Source organism: Porites lutea, chromosome 10 (assembly GCF_958299795.1).
Source record: "Porites lutea chromosome 10, jaPorLute2.1, whole genome shotgun sequence".
Classification (NCBI taxonomy): domain Eukaryota; kingdom Metazoa; phylum Cnidaria; class Anthozoa; order Scleractinia; family Poritidae; genus Porites; species Porites lutea.
Genome location: NC_133210.1, coordinates 865,189 through 891,236, shown reverse-complemented (window position 1 = coordinate 891,236; position 26,048 = coordinate 865,189). Strand labels below are relative to the sequence as shown.

General features: G+C 38.6%; 2 protein-coding genes across 4 annotated transcripts in view; both read right to left on the bottom strand.

The window, feature by feature from the left end:
- Positions 1–7,282, bottom strand: part of LOC140951335 (protein Wnt-4-like) — a 29,675-nt gene extending 22,393 nt beyond the window's left edge. Inside the window, exons 1-2 of the mRNA XM_073400603.1 lie at positions 7,264–7,282; positions 3,350–3,423 (exon numbers count right to left, since the gene is read on the bottom strand). The gene's annotated coding sequence lies outside the window, so the exon portion shown is untranslated. The remainder of the gene's footprint in view (positions 1–3,349; positions 3,424–7,263) is intronic.
- A 4,765-nt stretch (positions 7,283–12,047) lies between these two features.
- On the bottom strand, positions 12,048–25,671 carry LOC140951323 (uncharacterized). Of its 3 annotated transcripts, none has more exons than XM_073400576.1 (8): positions 25,379–25,671; positions 25,138–25,247; positions 22,052–22,831; positions 21,373–21,531; positions 19,276–19,404; positions 17,254–17,362; positions 15,027–15,280; positions 12,048–14,522 (listed from the first exon to the last, which is right to left on the bottom strand). In XM_073400576.1, the coding sequence occupies exons 2-8, from the start codon at positions 25,208–25,210 to the stop codon at positions 13,738–13,740; spliced, it is 2,289 nt and encodes a 762-aa protein (XP_073256677.1). In that variant the 5' UTR covers positions 25,211–25,247; positions 25,379–25,671; the 3' UTR covers positions 12,048–13,737. The 3 variants fall into 3 exon arrangements, with proteins under 3 accessions (XP_073256677.1, XP_073256678.1, XP_073256679.1); XM_073400577.1 differs by having other exon boundaries at positions 22,052–22,825; XM_073400578.1 differs by having other exon boundaries at positions 22,052–22,822.
- Between the last annotated feature and the right edge of the window lie 377 nt (positions 25,672–26,048).

The following is a 26,048-nucleotide window of genomic DNA, read 5'->3' as shown; positions in this document are numbered from 1 at the left end:
AAATCAGGCGTGTTACCGCTTAAAGCATGAATAAACACCTTTCTCTTTAATCAGACTTTTGTAACTCAATTGGTAAAAGAGGATTATAGAGGGGCAAGCTGAATGGGAAGACCGCTGAAGGAAGGTTAACCTTATCTATAAGAAGACTACAAAAAATAAGTTAGTTATAATCATATCCTACAGTGGTTCAGGCAACACCTGACGATCTCTTTGCGAAGCAAATTTTTTTCCTCTTTACCACGAATAAAATTATATAAAAAACTTATCTTGTATAATGGTCAAGCTGGTTGCGGAAAACTTAATTGTCGATCATCTAAGCTTTCCTACCGAAAGGAAGATTTGAAATGGGCGTTCTCTCAAGACTTCGTAAACGCTGCAGGTTTATCTTTAGGAAGAGTACTAGAGGATGTTTCCGTTTAGCTCCTTTGAAGGTTTATCTAGCAAACCACAATATCAGGCCTATTTTTTGTTTGATTCACATAATTATTTCTAAGAGTAGGTGTTTATGTATTACCAAATTATATAGACATTATTACAAATATAGCTAAGACAAAATCCTAAGAAAGACAGAGAAAAGAGAAAGAGATTGTGGAGCGTTGGGCCAAACCTGCCAGGCACTCTTGACTATCTGCCTGATTGAATTCACACAAAAAAATACTGAAAAAAATATCATTTTACAACAATCTTGTTAATCTTGGATAGCATGTTAAACAATTTTCAAAGAAAAAGAATGTGATATTGGTGATTTGGTTATTTCCAAGGCAAAAACTCCATCGGTATTTTTATTTTTGCCAAAAATAGCGCAGCCTCTGACTTGAGTGATTTGAATGAAATGCTCAAACTAATAACCCCCAGACTGAACATTTTAGGTCTGTCTATTGCCGTCTGTAGAAAGATTAGTATCCTCGGAGAAGACTTTTTCAAATTGTGTTTAAAGAGAAGTGATTGTCCTCTGGACTTTTTTAACGGCGCCCCAAAAGATCTGTTATTTAGTTCTCTAGATCTGTTGCAACATTGAAGTATACAGGAAAACCAAATATTAAGAAACAAGCGCAAAATACTGTAAAAGCGTGCCAGTAGCAAACATAACTTTGCCATTACAGCTACTCATACATTTAAAAGACGTTGACATGAAAACTGAGGCTAACTAATACGAGTCACTGAGGATGCTTTAAATAGGGGCAAAAATCTGCTCTGTTCTTAACTTCACATCAGTTTCACTGCACAGGCGATTAACTCCTTACTGGTTGATGCGCGACCACGTAAACATGGTGAGCACTTTCACCGCAAACCCAATGACATTGCTTTGAATTGAGAGAAAAGTCATGGACCACGTGATCTCTTCTTCAACGCTTTAAACTACGCGTTATATGCGTCACATTCTACTCACAGTTTCTAGGCAAGACGTTTAGATGTGATTCAAGCTGTTTAGCGCCACAGAGAATTATATTCTTGCTTTTAAAACATCGTGCATCTAGAACCGAGTCATGCAACGCTTACAAAAGTAGTTAACAGGAAGTGGAAAGAAATTTATTATTTCAACTTTGATGTATAGGAGTTTGAAATAATAAAAATAAATTCTCTTTATCTCGTCGACCTTTATCAATGCCTTTATCATGGTGGAAACGGCACATCAGGAAACGAAAAACAACGCTCGCGGTTCCGCGACTATCAGCTAAAAACTCAGCGCGCGTGGGCGTAGGCTAGAACCAGCAGGGTGACCATGAACAGGAGCTCCTGCCATGAATCCGAGCTAAGCATGGTATGAATAAAGCCGCCATGCAGTAAACCACGTCTGTAAACAAAATACTCGCTACATTTTACATGAAATAAGCTAGGTTCCCGACAACGTATAGAAGGTTTAAGCTGAGAAACGATGAACCCCTGGTAAACAATCATCAGTCTTTTGCAGGACTATCACGAGTTAACGAACATGTCTGGACAGAATGTCATTACAAGTGGAGATTTTGTCTATTTCATTATTCCGTCTGACACAAAACAGAATTTTGAAGGAACTCTGACAAATCCTGCATGGCTCCTGGGTCCTTGCTACAGGGTAGGTTATATAAATGGGCTCGTTTTTTTATAAAGGATTAAATTAACTGAAAAAACCGTGGACGAAGATCCTGCTAGTTGTAAACGTTGGATCTCTAGAAAAGAGATCAAATCAGCCAAAATATAAAGAACCAAGAACGAGAAGTCCAAAGACTACTGCAAAGCTGATTCAGAACAACATGTATTGAAATATTGTTATGTTTAAAAAACAATACATGTTGTTCTGAATCAGCTTTGCAGTAGTCCCTGAACTTATCGTTCTTGGTTCGTTTTTGTATCGCGGAATGACCACAAAATTTGTCACGACCACCGATGAAACCAGTCTGTAAGTGGTGCTAGCAGTCAATTTCCCTTTCAATACGACTTCTTCGTTTCAGTACTGATGCTCAATGCAGAGAGAATAATACTATTCTTCAGTTCTATTCTCTGTGAGTCTGACTAAAGTTATCAGATGATCAGCCTCATATATACGCTCTTTAGCTTACATAATTCTTAACATGCACTTCTTGATACTTCATATTTAGTTTAAGAGATTTATGCTTTATGGCGACCTGCATTTACTTCATTCGTTTGGGAAAACGCTAGCCTGTCTGCAGACATACCTCAGCGCAGATTGAATTCATTGATCCATTAGCGGATATTTCTCTCGAGACATTTTATACTGGCGGGTTTTGTGTATCTCTACTTACCTGTGCTGAGAGTCTTGCAAACTTAAAAATTGTATGTAACCTGTGTTTCCGACGTGGAAGGAAGAATAACGCGGAAAAAAATGGGAAATCGTGGATCACCGAACTTCTCTTGAGGCGAGATCAGACAACAAGACAAGCCATAGCCGGACCACCATAACCGCAAAGTGTTTGAGCATTAAATCTCATTAACCACCATCAAGGTCAGCACTTCACGTTTGCTTGGCCCTGATTTCACGACTAATGATTCAATTTGTCCTCTACTAAAAAATTAATATTAAAAGAGTAATCTGCTTCGTAAGTTGAAATATTTTTCTGCCAATCTTTACTGAAAATTTGCTTTTTGTGACTTTTTGCGACAATGGGTTGCAATACTAAACAACCCTCGTCTGAAACAATGAAGGCTTATTATAGAACAGTGTTGACTGAAAAGGGAAAGAATCACTCAGAATAATCCATCTATTTTCCGGTAATATACTTTATAAAGTACCATACGGAACACACTTCAAGATGGATGGAATGATAAGAGAACTAGAAAAAACCGTGAGTAATTCTTACTTAAAAAAAACACCAACGTGATAAACCGTTACATAACCGACATGACTCACCACAGTTCTATGATTTTAAAACACTTCAATGCGCAAAAGTCTGCTGTAATTCTTTATTTCCCGCTTGCATAAACCTGTGAAGGGCAGAAAAATGGTTAGGGCTGTAAAATCAATGTGGGTATAATCTGTAAAGACGACATTCCAAAGCAATTCTAATAAATCCGGAATCACTAACGGGTATGATACCCTTTCACTGCGTTTTCCTAACATTAACTGTTTGCTCACTAAATAAATCCAATTTGGAAGAAATGCTGTTTACTCTGTGACAAATTTACCGTAAAAATTGGAGTGAATTATTACCGTACTTGTTTGTAAGGCAGTAAATTCGTTTGTAGAGAGTTAGACAAGTCAGGAGACAAGCTGTTGTTGTAAAAAGTCGTTCCAAGGCTGCTCGAGATCTAGTAGCTGTTAGATCGGAAAGCTCTGATTTCTTAGCCTGCTGTGAGGGATTGTTGTTATTCTAGTGGAAACTGACTTTGTATTAGAAATAAGACTCGTTTCAACAATTGATCGACAGCAGGACGTCCTCAGACTATGACAACAATGACCACGAGTGTCCAAAATCTCTCGGGGGGCAGCCACATGTTTTAACATTGGTATGTGCCAAGGGATAGCGACAGCGACTGAGATTTGAAGGAGCTCTGCCTTTAAATAAAACATCCTTTTCGGTTTTGTTTGAATAGAGTTATTTTCATCTTCATTTCCATTCCCTCGAATTGCTGTTTTCTCTTCTTTGCACGTAGGCTATGCGGCTCAGACTGTTCTTAACTGGTAGAAGTAACCCCACCCCCCTGAACACGAGTGCGCGGCAAAATCAGAAGAAGCAAGTTTATACAACACACACGAAGACCGTAACAAATTTCAGCCATTTAAAAAAAGAATGTAAAAAACCAAAATCTAGCAAAGCGAAATAACGGTTAGCTGATCCTCGCCCGTTTTTCATTTTAATGGTTATAAGGGTTATGATGCACTAAAATTTAAAAAAAATCTGCTGTACTAAGTCAGTTTCACTAAAGTTGAATTCTTACAGTGGCTAAGAAAATTTTGAGCGGACTTGTAAAAATACTTGTTTGATTTAGGATAAGAAATTGTCATTGTTAGAGTGAGTCTGAACAGCCAGGAGTAAATTGGGCATCTTCGGCGGACATATTCCCCCACTTTTTTACGTTTCACGAATTCCTTTTTTAGTCAGCCTGTGTTGACTTCAGTGACTAGAGTTCTCGGCAAGAAACTTAAAAGAACAAATTGCTCAAATTGTTGGAGAGATTTAACTTCTAGCTTTTTTTTATTCGAGATCTTTCCGTATGAAAGAATTCAGGTTAATATCATTTACCGAATTGTTATTTATTTATAACAATATAATAATAATAATGCATAATAAATAAGCAATTATATTAATGCATTACAATTCGATCCCGATGGCATATGTTTTTAAAAAATGTCTTGATCTGTCTGCTTCAAACTTGAATGGATGGCGTGCTTTTTTTAAAGTATTCTTTCTTTGTCATTTTCTGGCATTCTAACAGAGTCATCAGTTAAGTGCTTGCAGAAAAATTACTAACTCATATTTGGAATAATTGAGGAAGTTGTTGTTTCCGATGCGGAACAGTTTATCCTGAGAGGCTCAAAAGTTAGCATGAATTTTGCAAAAACAATGAAGCAATTTTTCAATGATTAGTAGCCGGAAAAGTTCAAACGCTAAAATAGAATATAAGACAACCGCGAGATTTAGAACTCACCGGATTCAGTTAACATCTGTGATAAACTAATTGAAATTAACTTATCACATTAACATGTTATAGCAGTTTCCGTGAGTTTAACAGAGTCAAGTGATATTTCCGATCTTCCACCTACTAAAGAGTAATGCGGTAAACTTGGTCATGCACTGTCTGTGATCTTTGTTTCACAGTGTGCCACAATAGGTAATAGCGGTAGAGTTTGATTTAGGGAGGGGTCGGCCATTTGAACTTTTGAGGCGGGGCATGGGTGATTTGGATTGCGTTCCTTTAAGCCAAACTTTTTTCGGATTTATGAGAATTTAATGTATAACTTGATATATATTTCTATTCTCAAAATTGTAAGGCCCAGTCCATTTTGAACACGATGTAATTAGTTTAAATTATTATTATTATTTTTTTTTTAATATCTATATCTTTGTAAAATAATTTTGTAATTCGCTTACTTCTAAGCGCGACGATTTTATAAATAAACCAGACTTACTTACTTACTATACAATCCAGATTGTTTGGATTTTCGTGCTGGCTGGAACAAAAATCTGAAATACGATTGATCCAGACAGTAGCTGCCTGCATGCTGCTCTGATATTCTTCTCGATTTAAACACATCGTTTTTTATTTCTTTCTGCTAAATTAAGCGCCTTCTTGTGCGGCGGCATAGAACAAAGGAGGGGTATAAATAAATTTTCCCTGAACTAACCTTGACCCGCCGTCTTTATTAATGAACGAGAACGTTCTCGCGATCGAAAAGCAGTTTCGTTAAATAGCACAAGAATCTGAAACTAGCTTGAGATGCCAATCTGAACGATCCAAGTGCGGAGGTGGATCGTCCAGATTGCAGTCTTAGATAGGTTTAGCCCAATGGAACGAAAAATCAAATTTCGGATCGGAAAATCCGGATTTAGATTGGTCAAAAGGAATGTAACCTTGGTTTCGGTAAGAATTTTTTTCCCAAACCCCTGGAGATAGAATTTTTTCCCCAACATACAATGGTGTAAGATTTGTTCCAGCATTATAGGCCATGAGAGAAGTTTTTTTCAGGGTAGGAATTTTTTCCTATGATATTCACTTTGCAAGACAATTTCCCCTCAAAATCAGTCTGCAGGATATTATTTCTGAAATAACCCATACCCTCCCTAAAAATAATAATAATAATAATAATAATAATAATAATCATCATCATCATCATCATCATCATCATCATCATCAAATATTCGGTCCCCTTAAGAGCCCGCTCCCATGATTTAGAGTTTTGCCACAGGATTTCAATCAAACCCTACACTGGCTCAAGGCTTTCATGAGATAGTTTTTCCTCTCTAAACACCTTTGAAGCAGGATACTATAACACATACAAAGACGTAAGTGGAGTGGGGAGTTTAATTAAATTAAATTAAACAGCAGGAGTTTCATTTGTCTTTTCATAAAAATATTCTTTTTAGCGGGTCTTTTTTACCGGCTAAAAACTGTTGTATAAATTTTACTGCTATCACAGGTAGATGAGCATCGGTCCACGGGCCGATTTATGGCTGCTTTATGGGTTCAAGCATAGTTTATTGAGTGGAATGGTTGTGAAACCCGTCAGACTCCTTTGTTATTATGTTTTTGTGGACCTGAAAGTGCACATCGTTCAATAGAATTCCTATCATTTTGATTGTATTGACCAATAAAAACGTTGCATTAATTTATTCCGTAACAATTTGCCAACAGAAAACAAAGGATTGTGCACTTTCAGGGTGCTTCCAACATAAACTGCAGCACTGTTGTTTTTATCATTGATGTTTGCCGCTTTTCATAACCAGTCTCCTCTAATAACTATGGTTCAAGTTATATAGACAGAAAACCGTTTACATAAAAACCCATAAAACGGCCATAAATCGGCCCGTGGACCACACAGGAGAGACGTAACACATTTTAAGTAAGGTAAGCTGTTTTTTTATTGAAATCCTTTCATTTTCGTAGGTTACAGAAACGATAGGTTTTTTTCCCATACAAATCCTTATATTTTGAATGTTACGCAACAATGCCGATGCCCGCCGATGCTCATATTTCGAGCTTGGGCTACCTGTGCTGCTATGAAGATATTGGTCGATCATTTCTAGCCAAAATTTCTCTCTATCATCACCGGACTAATGTTAGTAAAAAAAAGTTTTCTGAATCGTAGAAGTAATCAAAACTGACCTTTTGATAAGAGCCGCTCAAAATCCAAGGTTTTTACATCCACAGTTCACTTTAGCGGAAAATGTCCCTCGTCTTTGGCAATTAACCAAGATACCAAGTGATATAATAAAGAAAATTGCTTGTTTCTTGAAATACAAAGTCAGTCAAGATAACTCAGGGTATTAGCCAGGACCCTTTATATAGTGATCTCAAACCCAGTTTTCGGGGCATCATCCTACTGCATGCTGGGTCAGTGTCCTACTGAGTTAAGAGGGCGTGCCTGCAGTCCCCGTGCTGTGTACACCTCCTCGATCAATCCTGAATCCATAGGTCTGTTCTCAAAATAAACAGGATCAAATTTAAAATCAATTGGACGGTTTAAATCTGCGGTTTTGAAATACATGATCTAAACGTGAAAAAAAATAAATTTGAGAAAATTAAAAAGCTATAATTTATCTCGTGAACTCAGAAAACAAAACCGCAGAACTAAAAACAAAGTGTACTTACTTTTCTAGATTATCACTGAAAAACTCAGTCAAAATTTGCACTGAGACTTCTATTGAGCCATTCCTTGAAGTTTACAGTGTGCTCGACGTTCAGAAAACATGAAAGACACGGTACAATTACTGCAGAGTTATGCTTTCTATGAAAGTATCCCAATTGGGGTCCATACAATAATGGTACTAAGACCACTTTATAAAATGCCTAGAATAGACATAAGCGGCAAAAGCGAGAGCCTCAAAAATTAACAACTTACGATTTCTTGAGCTGAAAAGTAACCTTAGAGTTTCTGATTTTCTAACCCCTGGCGCGAACGACAAAGCTAACTCGCTGTTGACTGGTTTAAAGCCTGCGCACAAAAATTTAGGTTTTGAGTGTCACGTCCGGTTGCACCCTTTATGCTGTGGTTTGAATAAACCAAAAAGAAACACAACAGTGGGATGAAAAAGATGTCTCCCAGGTAAAACAAAAAGAAAACATATCTTTTATCGCCAAGGCGCATCAATGATCAGTGGAGGTAAACGATCCATGAACCACATCCATGATTTATTGTCGCAGGCAGTTTAATGCAGACACATCAGACACGATTCTGTGTCCCCGAGTCTCTAGTGCTTACCTCAGGTCTGCTCTTTGTGGAAGAAACAGCCGCGAACGTGTGGTTTTCATTACGTGTAGCTAACTGATGTTTTGATTAACCCACAGAAGTCCTCATAGTAAAAAGCTGAGTCATTAATACTTAGGGGCAATGCTGTTTTAGGGACTAAAAGGTATGTTGACTTCTGTTCTCATGTAACCCATTAGAGGGCGGCTTTTAGCCTGGAAAACCCCTGAGTATCAAATTAAAAACAGGTAGTTCTCTCTTAAAAACAACGATGTGGCAACATGATAACTAGGCTAGCTGCTAGTTTTTTTGGTTATTTTTATAGTGTGCGTGAGAGGGACACGAGAAGGGCAGAGGAGACCTTCTCTCCTTTTCTCCCCTCATGCGTGCGCGCGTCCTTAATCTACGCAGCCTACCCGGGATGTTTCAGCTAATTAAGGGATGGTGGCAACTCTAATTAAACCGCGGTGTTTGTATCATAGGGGGTGTACCGCAGTGTTAAAAGTTAGACAAGCCATTGATAGCAAAGCTGGCACTACGACAAAAGTGCGGCGACTTCGATAAGCTCAGATTGGGTCAAATGTTTAGTCTTGTACGATGATATTTGAAATTCAGACTAGTAACATATGTAACCCCCTAAGAGGGCCTCTACAACTTGTCTTTTTTAGGGACAGTGCTCCGCGTGGTTTCCGATATACCCGGGATATCATTAGTATTTTTTAAACTTACATATGAAAAGAGAAATTAACTACAGTCGACTCCCGATAACTCGAACCTTCAAGGGAAATCGAAAAAGGTTCGAGTTATATATCGGGAGCTCGAATAAAATAGCCGGAAGTAAGGAAAAAACAGTTTTTACTGCATAGTCAGAACATTTAAATCACATTTAATCACATTCAATTGTAGAAATGTCGAGTAAAAGATTTTTCTAGGTTATAAATCAGAACGTAACATAACAAAACCTTGCTTAAATAGAGCATGCGTTTTACTGTTTTGAGAAGTAAAGCTGTTTCACGCTACATTTGTAACAAACGACATCAGCCTCCCTTAGTAACCTATACAGCTGCCTATATGCCTACAACACTGCAACACGTATTCAAAAGTCAATTAATGTTTGGGACACCAGTAGACTGTTTTTTCCCCGATTTTTAAGGGCTCAGAACATGGTTCGAGTTATCGAGGGTAAAATTATATAGAAATCATCTGAGGGGAAACAAAAACTACTTCGAGTTAGCGGGAGGCTCGAGTTACCGAGGGTAAAATTTCAGTAAATGTATGACGGAAATCCAGGTGGAAATCGATTTTGGTTCGAGTTAGCGCGAGGTTCGAGTTATCGGGAGTCAACTGTAGTCATTAATTATCATTCGTAGTCCAGGTGTTTATAACACACAAGATCTACATAGCTGCTGGACTCACATCCTCCAACTACCCATGATAAGTGAGGAGAACACTTCATGATTAACTATCGGGAAGGACATCACTGTTAGGTTACCAGGAGACACCACTCAGACCACTGTAGTGTTGATCGGTCAGAGATCCTATGAGAACGCGAAATTCAGGATTGGGACTTGAATATTAAACAATCAGGCGCTCGCTCAAGTGACAAATTACTGACTTTAGGGTGACTAAAATTAGCTAATAAGATCCTGCACGGTTCCCGCCTATTCTGATCTTTGAAACTTACAGAGTATCGGCAGTTCAAAAGAAACTTAAGCCTTACTTTATAAAAAATGATATGCTGTTCGGCTCACACATTTTTTTATTTATGATCATTTATGTCATTCAGCAATAATGAACTCCTTCAGAGAAGACAATTCTAGTAGGTTGTCGGCAACTGTCTACCATAACGACCATTGAAATAAAACGGTTTCTAATTTTAGGTCGTTCTTCACCGGCTTCAATTCAAGATTCAAGGATGATGATACGGCTAATCCGTGTCGACAAGTTCCGACTGTTTTAAATTTTGAAAACCAATCATGGTAAAACAATACAGACGACTCCCGAAAACTTATTTTCCTTTTACCCTCGGTAACTCCAACCCTCGATAACTCGAACCTCCCGCTAACTTGAAGTAATTATTGTTTCCCCTTAGATCATGTCTACACAATAACTCGAACCATGTTGTAAGCTCGAGACAATTCAAAAAATAAACGCACTGAGCTGCAGTCTCAAAAAAATCGTGTATTCTTTCTCTTTAAACTTCTTTACCTTTTTGTCAGCCCAATTCAAATATTAATCAAGCTTTGTTGCTCAATTTCTTTTTCAAATATATCCCTTGAAGTGAAGTGCGCAAGTTACTTGCTTTCCTTGCCCCCATCGCAATTACTTATTTCGGGTTATTTGCTTCGAACTCCCGATAACTCGAACTGTTTTCGATTTGCCTTGAAGATTCGAGTTATCGAGGGTCGACTGTACTTCGATTACGTTTAGCTATCCTAATTTCTGTCGCCCGGAAGTAATTCTCTGCTCCCCAGTCCCAAGATAGCGCTGTGTCTTTCTTTAAGAAAAAATCCTTTACTTTATTACTAAGGGCGTCTAAGATGACATCAGAATTGAATAAAATTTTGGAATGAACAAAAAAGATACTCTACAGCATCTATTCACGAATGGGCAGCTGCATCTGGATTATGAACCAAGTGGCGAGTCGAGTGGGTCCGGTGCAAGACTGACTCACCTGAACAAACTATCCTAGTGGAACCTTACAAGGAGGCAGGGTAGTCTACTCTGTGTGGGGGTTGTCACGGCGGGGGAGGGGGGGGCACTCCCTTATTTGGCCACCACGATGTGTCGCTGAACAGGGTACGGTTTTCAAGGTCTTGAGTCTTAAACAGGGTATGCAATTTCACCATTAAGCGTCTTGAACAGAATAGGGTGTCTTTTTGGACTGGAAGCCTTTCAAAGGTCGAGTGTTAAGACTTGCGATGAGCGGCCCACATTTGCAATACCAATAATATATTTCCTAAATATCTATTTTCACGATTTTAGGGTAAAAGTTACTTAATTTTGTATGCCAGGTGTACGCAAAACAACACAAATCAGGGTCAAAAGGTAATGTCTTCTGTCTTAAACTGGCTAGCGAAATGAGCAATTTTTGTCTGACGCGGGGTCGGCGACACAGCTCTAACCACTCTTTCCTTGAGTGCCCCCCCCCCCCCCCCCCACCGGGGGGTTGTCCAGTATACTCGCACTGTAACGGTCCGTACAAACCGTGTTGCGATCCGTACGGATCTCAAAATGCATCACATTTAATAGTGAGACAAACAATATTTTCATGGCAAGAGAGGGTATATTTACGGTTTGTCGATCCAAACACTAAAGATCGCAAAACTCGCATAAGGGGAGCCCCGTGCCGGCACACTTTTTGCCTTTTGTATGCTACATACCGCAAGGTCACCCGAAAGCTGGGGCAACCCTATCTGAGCACCATAGTTACCCAATGGCAGGAGCCCGGGTTACTACCTAGGGCCTGGATAACCCAATTTGCCTTGGAAGTCCTTTGTTAGAGATAACTCAGCGTACTTACTTAGTTTCTAGGGATTTATAATGCTTTCGATTACTGCAGAAACTGAGTAAAGTACACACCAGGACATCCCCAACGTTTGAGTCTTGTTACATGTTTCCCCCCATGACGTGTACACAGGCCTAGTACTAGGCCTTGACATCCCCACCTATCCGCTAGTAGTTATCCAGTCGACTCAAGATGTAGTTTTGCTCGTTTTTATTTTCCACAATTTGCCTTTACTTTGAACATACCGGAAGTAAGACTATCTGATAACTTATCACGGCCAAGTCTGGTCCTCATATACCACTGGCAAAAAAATCTGTAGCAGGTTCCGTTTATACTCAAATAAGTAGCGCCGAGCCTGTTAACCCTAATAAAGTGCTAAGAATCCTTACAACTCAATAGTTTAAATTGCAAATTAGTTTCCTTCTTGCAAACAGCAAAAAAAATCATGATGAGAACAAATTTCCTCGGCTGTTCAAAGAATTCAAGTGCTTCAAACAAACACTGTGTATTTGGGTTCCGTAGTCAAAAGTTAAGGCGCTTGTTCGAGTGGTTAGAGTATTTGGCCGTGACTTGCGATAGCTGTAACTGTTCAAATACAGTTTTTATTGCTCTGACCAACTCAGTGATATATGAAGAACCAGCTCTTTCTTCCTAACAAAGTTTTATTCTGTAGACTTACGTAAATGACTCTATCTACACCCACAATTTCCAAAGCAAAATGCTTAAAACAGTTACGCTGGGTAATATAACGCCTACGTACGGTTTTACTTCTGAAAGAATTAAGGAAATTACAATTCCATTTTGAAGCTGATTGCAGTACAATAAATAAAAGCACTAAAACAAACCTTGCGAACTCAAAACTGATGACATTATCAATCCAAAAAGCCCGAGTAAAACACAATAAAGGGAAGTTCTAGAAGTGACACACCCGCTAATAAGAACTTGTGGAGTACTTCCCACTTCAATACCCAAAAATACAAGAACCTGTTTAGCCAAGCAAGAGCACGCAGGGTCTTATATGTGGGTTATTCTGATAAACAATTTAACCAATTAAGGAGGTGTAACTTTGAGTAGTAAATTTAAGTATAACAAGAAAAAAAAACTGTACTAAGCTGTATGGAAATTCCGTAAAATAAGTTTTGTTGGGATTATAATAATAAAATTATGAATAACCAAACAGTTTATTCATTTTCCTGGTAATCGACGATCTTTAATCTCCTTCCAGACTCCATTTTGCCAGACTTCTGAGCAAAAGTAGGTTCTTATTGGCGGGTGTTTACTGTACGAAAGCTAAGTAAGTAAAAGCAAGATCCCACACTACATAACACTACCCTACGCTAAGTATGAGAGACGGGCAACTTGAAAATAATTAACAATGATTTAACAGTTTTAGGTGGATAATTATTTCAGATATACCAACTATAAAAACCACTAGTTGACTATTCCATTCAGCAGGATGAATATGGAGCATTTTCCGAGTGCAATCCATTCTATTCAGATTTTGGAAAACAAGCGGACAGTCAAGCGACTGGGGCAAACTCACGTTTTGGAACATTTCTTTCTGGAATTTTCCGTTTCATTCAATTTTGGTCGCCGGAATTATCCATTGAATGGTTCGAAAGTCCAAATTCTCGGAGATTTTTCGTTTTCGGTTCAAAATAGCTAAACATAGTAACGTAGCGTGTGAGTACCTAGTCACAGCGCACAAAAAACATTCTCCTCTAGTTTGGTTGACATTACTACCCATTAAATGGTCATATTGATTACGAATCATAATTGATTAAAAATGCTTATGAGGCGTTAACTCAAACAGCACACAAACGCTTCGGAAGAGCAACTAAACAGGAATTCCTTACAGGAAAGTATTGGTAAAAGCTACGGTCAGTTAACTTTCATCTTCTGTGGCTGCTGCTGTAGCTGTCGTCATTTCCTGGTCTCCTTCATTAGTCGTCTGTACATACTCCACCTGTAGATTAACTTCAGTAGGCTTCACTTCAGGTACATAGACCGCCATAAGTGCAGCAGCTCCCTCGGCATCCTGGGATGTCACACCCTCGAAGATTTCCTTGCCTGTAGAAGCCTCGCCTTCCTCCATGGGTTCTTGTGCTCCAGTTAACTGATGCTGACTAGCGGAAACTAGGGCTTCCACTGCGGCTTGTAGAGCAGAAGACGCGTCGTGAGAGTGCCCTGAAGCGCCGTTAGCAAGACTCAGCTCCACTGTTGCCATCTCCACCTCTCCACTGGCTTGCACTACCTCTGTCACCTGCTGACCGCCACCTTGACTTTCTGCTACAATTAACGAGCTTGCATCCACAGTGGACGTCTCTTCAACGCTCTCACCAGCAATTCCTGCTTCAACAGTTTCCTCCGTCTCCATGGTAACACCACTGGCCGCCGCGGATTCGGCTATGACGTCAACATTGACGTATCCGTCTTCTTGCTCGCCAGTCTCGTCAGTTTGACTGCCCTGGTCTACGCCAGTGTGTTTGCGTTTGATATGTTTAGTCAGGGAGGATTTCTCTTTGAACTGCCTGTTACACACCTCGCACTGATAAGGTTTCTCGTCCGTGTGGGTGAGCTGGTGACGTCGCAGGTTGTACGGACTGGCGAACTCTTTGTTACAGATATCACAGATATGCAGCGTAACTTCTTTAGCTTTCACTTTGGCCTCTGAGGGGCACAAAACGACAAACACAAGCAAGTTAAAGGAGAAGGGTTTTACAAATGTTCTTAAGGTGCAGACAAAAATAAATTCACAAGTAACAAGGCGTACATCAAGAACGCAGGGTGGGTCCACATTCACATGTAACTGTATTCATGAACCGTGTTAGTGGGATTTTTTTATCACAGTAAATAATCTGAAAACAAGTTAGCATAAGGACAAAATAGCCACGAAATACACCATTGAATACTGTATGAAAGGTTTCTATTTCTGGAATACCCTAACGATAAATGTTTATCGAAAAAGAAACAACTGTACACAAAAGTATCCCTACCACATCTTTCTCATGGTGCTTGGACAAAAGAGTGATAAACGCCATTCTCATCACGGTGAACTTGAAATGCTATAACACTATTTTCCATTGCGTTAGGGCTTTTAGAATAAAGTTGAGCCATAGAGGAAACAGGCTTGTTTGTCAAGTAACTATAACAGTTATAACAAACCATTCTGACCTTTTTTCTCGCAGGTAAGCAAGTGTTTCCTTAAGTCCCCCTTGGTAGGGAAGGTGACTTCGCAGAAGCGGCATTGAGCGATAGGTTTCTCTTTGTTCTTGTTGTCGCCGCATACTTTTCGGATGTGCTTCTTAAGATGAGACAGTCGTCCAAACAGGCTTCCGCACTCGTCACACTTAAATGGACGCAAGTGATCGTGTCTGGTCCTGATGTGCATCGTCACTGTGGAGTCGTGGCGGAACGCCATACCGCACCTACAAGCGTGCAAATAATACGCCTGTTAACCACAGAGTTAATAAGAAGGTAGGATATGTGTTTTAAACTCTTTTTTGAGTTCGAATATGAAATCCAATGATGTTACCATTTAAACTAACCTCTTCAGCTGTACTTTTTCTACCTACCATTTGTTTTTACGCTATTTAGAATTTTTCTGAAATTTTTAATTTCAGTTAGTGTAAGGAGTGAAATAGTTATCTTCAAGAAAAATCGCACATTTTATTCTTTAACATACTGAAAGTAATTGTAGCCATGTGAAAGTGCCTACGGAGTGGTTCATCTTGAATGCATGATTACACTACAAGATTGCGTGTAGTACTGTGTAAACTAAGGGCCTGTTTTACATGGAGGTGGGGGACCCCAGGTAGGTGAGTTAACCCGTTCAGGTCGGGTAACCCGCCTTTCCATATAATCATCTCTCATATGGTCATCCCACCTATCATGTAAACCCGATCAAATTAATATGAGAGATTGTATCGACAGGCGGGTTACCCCACCTAAGCGGGTTACCTCACCTACCTGGGGTCCCCCAACTCCATGTAAACAGGAATCGAGGTCCTGAGCTGTATTGAGGACTACTGAAGGGGGGAGGGGGGGGGGGGGGGGGGTGTTCGATGGGATTGGAGATGAGACCAATAATTCAGTCTCCCAAAAAAGAAACGAAAGCAATGGAACCGGTTTTTGTTTTTCTTCATGAGGTAGAAGTTGTTTTTATTTTCGACAGCTGATCGTGTCAAACACGTGCACAGAGAGAAAGTAACTATATTGAAGATCAACACTGATTTCACCGCGGGAGGTTAAAACCAGAATCATGTAAACAATTCTATATTTGGCGTCGACTTCAAGAACTTCAACATGATTTCATCTGTTGTTGTTTCATCTGTTTTACTCTTTTAAGTAGTTCTGTATGTTGTTTTAATCATTTACTTAAGCACGCTACAATAAATGCGAGTATGTTAAGGTGACCCGCTTCGAAACTTGTTTTACTTTTTGCTTTTCATCCCGTGAACGGGAGTAGGAGAAAATAATTATTTTTAGCGCAAAAGAACGCGTTTCTAGTGATTTCAAAGAGGCGAGTTTATATTTTAGTACACTATTAACTAAGACGATTGATGCTCTGAATCAGTACTGTTAAGAAACAATTTAAGACCTCCGCGTCGTAAAATAAGAAGATTATTTAATGGACAAGTCAAATTAGCATGGGATTAGGCTTATGAAATAATCTCTATGGAATTAAGCATCAATACGGGCTGTATCAACAACGATATACGGATTTGCGGTTTAACCTTCCGTAAAACTGTACGCCGGGCCGCTTATCTCAGAACAACGCCCATTAAGCTGAATGGATATAATCAAACCTCGCAAGCAAGATTTGAAATCGATAGTAGAGTAGTAGAGAAGTAGAGAAAAGAGAAGAAGTAGAGAAGTAGTAGAGAATGAGTAGACTGATTTCTTTACTCTGGGAGACAAAACTTGCTGGAGTAACTTTGTCGTTGTTTTATAAAAGGATGAAAACTCAAATAAAGCGATTGCTTGATTCACATGGTATTGTTCAATATACCGTACAATTAAGGCAGTTCCAGCTAATGCTTTTGAGTCCGTGAATGAAATCCTCGATGTGACAATTAAATCGTTTATTTGTGTCAGATTAAAAAAAATGTCAGTAATATCAAATACAGATAAAGTTATATCAGTTACTCTGAAGGAGAATCCGTTGATTTAAGAATGTGGCATATATTATATCTTTTTATTTTTTGGGTCCGCAGTAATTGGCTTTAGCTGTTGCAGTGTCCCTGCCCTAATATTTAAGTTATTATTAGTGTATTGTTACGTTCTTATTACTAGTGTTTGCATATCTACAGTTTTTTTTGTATTCTTCAGGGCAAAGCTAATAAAATAAAATAAAAATAAAAGATTACACGAACATGTGCTCCGCCGTTAATTACAATACCTGTTGCAAACATAAGGTTTCTCTCCAGAATGAATTCGCTGGTGAACATTCAACTGATGCAGACGACGGAAAAATCGACCACAGTCGTCACACTTGAATTTCTTTATATCTAATAATACAAAAGATACAGCAAAAAGTCTTGAATTAGACCGTGTTTTAACTTAATTAAGCTATTAACACGCCCAAAGCCACACCCAAAGTTACAGGTGTACCTCTCAAAATTGACAGTAATTGTCTCTACACACCTCTATAAGACAGACACCTCACTAGAGGGGACATCTAGAGTTAGTCCCTGCCTTCTTTATCCTTTACTCCTTTTAGTTGACTCTCTATAAGATGAATCTCTCTAAGACAGACACATAGTGCCCGCCCCAGGTGTCAGTATTAAAGCGACAATGTTTGCATCATTTTATCATTTAATAATTTTTTATTTTTATAAAATTCGAATCCTATTTTATTTTAATTGTTTATATATTTTAGCTTACTATATTTATTAGATTGTAAATAGTTGTGTATTTTATGAGGGCCACAAGTTTATTAGCCTTTGGCTATTAAGTGCTACCCTCTTTAAATAAAGGCTTTATTTTATTTATTACTTTATTTATTTCAGTTGACTGTTCTAAATCTCTAAATCTACACAAAAACGGTGAAACATGATTTATCATTTGACCAGAAGAAAATGTCTGCATACTTGACAAGAAATGATCAGCAAAAAACTTTTACAAAATCTGCAGGCACACTCTGAAATCATTTTCATGATTAGTCAGAGCACTGAATGTTTGCTTTATTTTATTGGACCAAAATCATGAAAGCACTCAACTCAATTCTTACAGATGTCAGACAATTTTCATTTCGTTTCTTTTACTCTCTATAAAATAGACACCGCCCATTTTTTTTTGCCATTTCAAACGGTCAATGCCACCATTGGCAAACAAGCCTTTCGTCTTGATAGATGTAATATAATTATAATAATTATCATTCCCTGGATTAGGTTACCATAAGGCAATCTAATAATCTAATAATCTTAGAAAAAACAACCTTGAAGCCTAAGTTGAATTTATGTTAAAAGTTATGGAAAGGGCAAGGGTCACCTGCTATTGATGTTAGATTTAAGAGAGACAGTTTGCTAGTTTATGAACTTGAACTTTTCGGAATTTTGGTGGGTCGGTTTGGTAGTGTAGTGGTAAGGGAGAGAGACTAGGATACAAAAGGTCTGAGTTCGACTCTGGGTTGCTCTTTTCTTTATTTTTAGTAGAAACACTCTCAATAACATGTCAAAAGTGTCTTGAAAATGGCAGTGACTGTTTACGAAAGGGACATCTGCATAGACACCTCTACAAGACACAAACCTAGAAATACAATGTAGGTCCCTGCAGCCATTCTTCTCTTTTTTTCTTTAACTCTCTGTTAAGCAGACACCCATCTCAAATGGACACTTGCTACTGGTCCCAAAGGTGTCCATCAAACAGATAGTTACCCTGCACACAGACAAATCATTGGCTCATCATGCAGCCAAATAAAGTTTGTTCCCAGAAAGCTACAAACTTTATCTACCAAAAGCAGCCGCTGCTTTTGCTTATCTCACAAAATATCTCACCAATGACATGGAGAAAATCCAGGGGCATGTCCTCTCCATTATCTAAATTCCCTTTACTTCATACAAAGACACAATGGCTAAGGCAGGGATTGTGAGCTTAAAGCAACTTCGGGAAGATGCTTATGTCAATTTTGTAAAAAACGTTTGTCCTGACAACCCAATCTTCCCTTTAATTCAAAGCAGAATTGTTCACGCATCTTCGGATTACTGCATGTGCCGTTCAAATTAATCATTTACCACCCTACCATCTAATACTGATTGTATCACTTATTTTTTTACCATAAACAATATGCCAACGTTTAGTGTCCTAATCATATATTGTTTATGTAAGACTAACTGACCTGTATCTGCAAAGCAGCTATAAGCTGCAAAAGGTGTCAATAAACAAGTCATTCATTCATTCATTCATTCACATTAACACTGACCTGTGTGAATCTGCAGATGTTTTTTCAGATCCGATGGGTACTTAAAGCTCTTGTTACACTGACCACAAACCCTTGGACCATCACTTAACTTTCTCTTGCCTGTAGGGTTCCTTGTAGTAGCCATGGGTTCTGCAATTGACCACAAAATAAACTTACACAGGCTGATGGGGTTTTTATTAACCTTCTAAATCTTTTAAAATTTAACATGGACACATGCATTCCTGACACTTTTCTTCCAATATTTTGTAGAACTGAAAAGATTATCCATTGTAATATATTTTTGATCTTTGGCAATCATTGAACCTTTATTCTCATGAAACTAATAATTGATCAAGCAGCATTTTCCATAGCCTGTGTTGCAGCAGGCCCATGAATCATCTAGACCATAGCCCATCTGTGAATTAGTGGGCAAAAGCTCATTCTGATATCCAGCAGCAGAAGGTGTATATGTGAGCTTTTCTGATAGGCAGGTTTCTTACGTGCTTCATGATTGGTTCAATTCTTACGTGTGTATGACAGATGGATGTAGGAATGTCAAAAGTTGGCAAAGGGCACTGACAGCTGTGAAAGAGCAGTTCAAACTTGAAGCCTTTTTCCTGAACAGGAAAATAAGGAATACTCCGTGAAGGTCAGAATGTGTTCTTAAAATTGCCAACTAGTTACGGACAATCCTTGATGATCATTTTACAATGTCTTCGAATCGCTGCAGATGCACTGACCATTATATAGACTGTTGTTGCTAAAACACAAGTAATTACCAATGGAGAAACTGCAGGACATCATGTGCCATTCCAAAGACTCACTTATCTCAAGAACAACAAAATCAGGCAGTTTCAACTGGCCATCTTTGTGTCATTTGTCGCCATTTCATTTGCCTTATGTCAAGGCTGGCCATGTTTCTTGTCAGAATGTTACCCTAACAGGGCTTCTAACCTTAAGGTCACATTTCAAACTATCACAAGCTATGAATTGTGTTTCGCCTCAACATTTGTTTTCAGAGCAGACTAACCACAAACTGTGTAAGAAACTACCCAATCAAAAACGCCATAAGGATATATGGAACTTGAACACAATACTGTGCACAAATTTGCAGATACTCTATGCAGGTGGTTTAGAGTGTCTGCTATGCAGGCTATGTTTTTTATTATAAGGAGAAGTAAGAAGTTGGTTACTAACGCGTAAGTGAAGAGTTACCAGTAAGCACTAATACTGATAACCATGAAAAATTTGTATTATGGTGGGTACCATGAAAGGTTTGAACACAGGTGTCTTTTCATAAGTAGGTGGAGTAAGTTGACAGTGATTGACATTTCAATAAGCTTTGTGGCAGTCATCTTCAGAGTCAAAATGAGTTGTATCACATCAGTTGATTTAGGGTAGATTTAAATTCACTTGCAATAGACTGTTTTTACACTGCTCAGCCTGCTGGTAATGGGTACACCAGAGATAGGGCATAGTTAGTACTATCATGTATGGTAATTTTTATATGCTAGAGGACCAAGGTTATAGGGGTACACAGCATGTAGCGCGCGAATACAACCGTTTCTCCTTGCTCTTTGCTGCTAGGGATGTTTGGCCAAGAGGAACGTCTGTGGCTCTCCATATTGACGACGTAAAGCAATGTTTGCATAATAAATCTATATTCATGGGGTTCCAGATGTAAATTTGTTTGATTTTATGTTTCTCCTGGTCGAAAACAGTAAAGTTTTGTTTTCTCCTGCGAACGAGCTCCAGCAAAACTTTTTTTTTTTATAGAGGAATACATTCCATGAATATTGACTGTTTTATAGTAGATTCATGAAGTTTACGACCCCATTAACATTATTTTGACTTCTGTGGCATTTTGTATTTTGTCTGTCATTCCTAGACAATAGGTAAAACAATATAACTACTATGTGGACCAATCAGAGCTCCTGACCAGATTCTGGACAAATTTTACATCATCAGTATGGAATTTCTGTTGCTAATGCACAGATGTTCCTCCTGGTGAAACGTTCCAAGCGGCAACGAAAAAGAGGAAACGGCTGTATTCATAGGGTACACAGCATGTGCATGGCCATTTCATTGTACATCTAACTGTAACACTAATAATCTTACTTTGCAAGGCAGCTGCAGCCTCTTCTCCTTCATCCAAGTCTGCACCACTGTGGGTAACTGCTTGAGACACAGTTTGAGCACCTGCTACCATGGCAACAGCATCAGCACCAATATCAACAGTAGCTTCTACTGGTAACTCGCCAGTTGCAGCAGTCCCACCTACATATAAGTTACAAACTTAGAGAAATACCCACTTTTAATTTGATTTGACATTGACAATAAAATTTGGGGAAAAGAAAAGTTCCCAGTGCTCATTCTACAGTGGAAATATAATCTGAAAATATTTAGCGCCAACCCAACTGAAATCAGAAGAAAAATGAAGATAAATTTATATTGATTTCAATTCCTTGTAAACAAAAACTCCAGCCCCTTCAGGATGGAACATTTGCCACAAGTGATGACGGCGGTATTCCTGAAACATTGTCTGAAACTTTTTCCCTTTCATGATACATTGCAATATGAATGTTACTTTCTAGAAATTAATCCATACATTACATACTGTATTGTACATTCAGTGATCAATTGCACAATTAAACAACACTTTTTCTCCATGTTACAAAATGTAGGCAAAAAACCCCCAAGGTTTTGATATTTTCAGTATTTGCTAATGAAACAAATAACAATTTTTCAAGGTCATACAGAAATCCCTCTATTGCATAAAATTGCTTAGAAAACCTACCTTCAGCTTCAGTTGCACCAACATCTACTGTGACTGTCTCTTGACCACCACCTGAACCATCATCAACTGTATGAAGACCTGCAGTTAACACTTGAAGAGTCTCTGCAGATACACTGACTGCTCCGCCTGGGCCAACACCTCCAGCTGGAAGATTTGAAACAAGGACAGGTCGCACAATTGGCACTCCATTTTGATTGACAATCAGGAAAGAGCCACTGCCAGAGTTAGGATCTGTTATTATAGCAGCTGGAACAGATCCTGCACCACTCTGCATACCAGATACCACATCTTGAAGAATTGATGCTAATGAAGCTGGGGGTTCAGTGCCTGAGGTAGTAACTACATTACTAAGCAGCATGCTAGCAGCTTGGCTTGAGTGTGTAAACTGCTCACTGGAAGTGGCAATAAATGCCTGCTGTTGTTGGTGTTCTATCTCCTCAGTAGTAGAGCCGGTAGCTTCTTGATGTTGTTCCTCTCCTTGACTAACCTGTACTGCATCTTGTCCCATTTCCATGGCTAGAAATATAGGCTGAAGATTAGCATATGTGCGTTGCTGTTCACTTGTCAACTGTACAGTACTGTTCTCTGTTGTTTCAGCAGCTTCAGGAACTTCTTCACTGTTTCCTGCCTCAGTCGTTTTCTCACTTTGATCAGTTGGAGCTGGATCTGCAGTGACTTCTTCACTGCTTTCATTGTTGGCTACCTCCTGCTCTACTTTTGTTTCAGTAGTTTCCTGATTCTTTGTGGCATCAGTGGTTTCCTCAACAGTTTCTGCTGAAACTAACAAATCAGATGTAAGTAATAAGTAAATTGTGTTAGTGAACAGTAAATAATTTGATACATATGCATTGGGAAAATATTAGTTAAATCGATGGCCACAACTTTTTTTTGTTGTTAGCGCTATCAATTTTATTGATTTTAACGGTATTATCAATTTCATGATCTTTCATTGCCTTCGAGGTTCAAAATCCAATAATTAATGCATTGGAAACTGGGCATTGTTTGAAAAACTTGTGAAGAGCTAGCGATTGGCATTATCATATGTTTTTATGATTTTTGAAGAAGCAAGGGTCTTGCTGAGGCCTGTTTCAAACGTTGTGCTACTGCTGTGCTAATCTGGCTCAACTGTAGTTCGAACTGCAGCACGACTTGGTTTCAGACATCGAATAATTCAGTCGAATAGAACGGCTGTTGCCGAAAACAAAACACAAAAATAAAGAAATGGTTTAGCAAAATTTTAAATATATCCTAATGTATTTATAATTTATGAATTGAGTTTGGCGTGGCAGTAGCACAACGTTTGAAACCCAGTCGAGCTACTGCCGTGTATCACAGCAAGGCTTGCCGTGCTACACGGCAGTAGCACGACTTGGTTTCAAACGTCGCACTACTGCCGTGCTAAAGTCGAATTTAATTCGATCAATCGAGTTCGACACGGAAGTAGCACGACATTTGAAATGGGCCTGACATACTGTACACTGAACAGCATCATCACCACTTGAAATATAGGTTTCAACTTGAACTGTTTCCCTTGCAAGCAAGCTGGATCAGTTGTTCATGTTAAGATTACTCATTTGTACCCGTTCTTTATCTTGTTGATTTGAAAATGTTTCGTTACAAGACAAATTTATCAGTCTAAAGCTACATAAATTATGTTCTTATGTTCCAGAAACATTATCCTGTTCTTTGCCAATGTTAACTGTTAGAACACATGGAAATATTATGGCTGATTAAAATCAATAACTCTGACAAAACTTGATTAAGATTGTTAATTATCAATTGCCACAAGTTTTTCCTCTATCAATTCAAAATTTAATCAATGGATTTTATCAATCAGTTATTGAGTGTTATCGGTTCTTAACTTTGTCGATTGCACTAGTCAGGTCCATATGATTTGTTGTCATATACTGCTTCACCTTATACAGTGTTCTGATTGATTTTTTCAACTGAGATTAAAGTTGATGTTTGTACACCCCAAGACCAATTAATGTTCTACGTTAGGTACTTTTTGCAAATATCACTTATTTTAGTCAAAATAGTGATTTTTTTTTTGTTATCAACACCTTACCTCCTGTTTTGCATTTAGTTTATTCTTACTATTTTAAATACAACTGAATATTATACATATAATAAGTGTCATCCTTTTGCTCAATTTAGCCAGAAAAATGCCTTAATCCTCCAGCGGAACCTTCCCTAAGTTAAAATATTAAGGTTTCATTTTAAACAATAACCTCAATCGTAACAAAAACAAAAACAGATTATATGACTGTAAGGTTATCATGAAAATGAGAATTATCGGATCTTACACACACTGCTAACACAAAACATGCATTGAAATATGAAAACAACAGAATGTGCTGTAATGTAATGTTTCATAAGCTTATCTTATGTTAATAAGTTTTATTAATGGCGATTGAAATCCTCGAAAACTCACGCTGTACCTTTTTTTGTATATACGCTCTAGTTGTTTATTGTTATCAACGGTCCAAGATTTACAGAATAGAATCTTCCTTGAAAACCCCCGATAAATATTTCTTGTCCAACGTCCCTTTCAAGCCACGATCACTCAAAGAAAAACTCAGTAAATTGGGCGACAGAATGACGCGCAATACTACAATTGAAGCTTCGTCGCGAAGAAAGAAGGCTGTCTTCGTACATCACATAAGCGATTCACAGCGCAGATGTCTTTAGAAAGTAGCGAAAAGTACTGGTCAATGAACAATCCACAGAATCACCTAAACTAAACCTTTTACGCTTTGAAGATTGAGAAAGATTGGGAAAGGTTTTTGTCAGAAGTCTGGGGCGACGGCCATAACGCTAAAATCTTTTGAAGACCTGGGACTTGCTTTTAGAGGTCGGAAGGCCTGGGTCCCGGAAAACAGCAAAACTTTTCCTCAAGTTCACGTTTGATTCGCGGCAAGACCGTCTTTAAAACATTGTCAAAGTTTCGTGAGGAAGATGTAGTGTTTGTAAGCGTGTTTACAGCAAGGAACGGTTTCGAAATGAAGCTTACTCAAGGATCGACCAGGGGAACAGTTAGCTTACTTGCTTATATAATAGTCGTATTCTACTCTTCTAAAACCTACCTTCCTTATTGGCAATCGTAGATTCAGCGATAGCAGCAAAGGAAGCGAGATCTCCTCCTTCTTCAAAGGACATTTTCAAGCAATTTGAAATCGATCGCCTTCAGTATTACCTATAACGGAAGAGACGCCATCGCTAAATCAGTCACAAAGATTATTTGCTGAAGTCGGTTTCAGTCGCCGAGTTACGGTTTTCTAATCAGGAATTTCGTTATTCAAAACTGGAAATTGTACATATACTTGCCTCGGTATTTTTCTCCTTGCAAACGCCTCTGAATTCAGTTTATTTGTGAGGCAATTATCGATGCATCAAACTTGAACACGAGGCAAGCGAGAGGGAAGGACCGCCATTTACGTTGGTCACGTGACGCAAATACGGTAAAGTGATTGGTTAAAATGTTCTCTTTTTTCACGGAAGGCACGTCAGATTCCTTTACCTTTTTTAACTTACAAACACTACAAATGCAATTAATTATTACTATCAAATACCAAATTTCGCTTTTTCAACAGATAAGACAACCGTGAAGACAAATATGAATGCAGACATAATTAAGTGAGTTTTGAGTTTACGCAAATGCCCGCAAAAGAAACGAAAAATGTACATTGGAAATGAAAATGAATAGTGGTGACACTACTTCCCCGGTCATGATAAGATTGAAAGTTCCTTATTGCTCTTCACGCAGTGTCGACTGTCTTGAACGTTCTTCTCCGCCGACCCCTCCCCCCCGTCATGTTCCCGTTACTTAGACAACGGTCTTGTCAAAAAGCGATTACATTATTATAATTTGATAGTTAATATCAATGTGCTGCGCTGATTCAAATTAAGAAGTTATTTGCTTTCAACCCTTTGGTCTCTTACGAGGCGTTTGGCCTTCCGCCGAGACGAACTCGGGCCAAGTGAGACGCATATATCA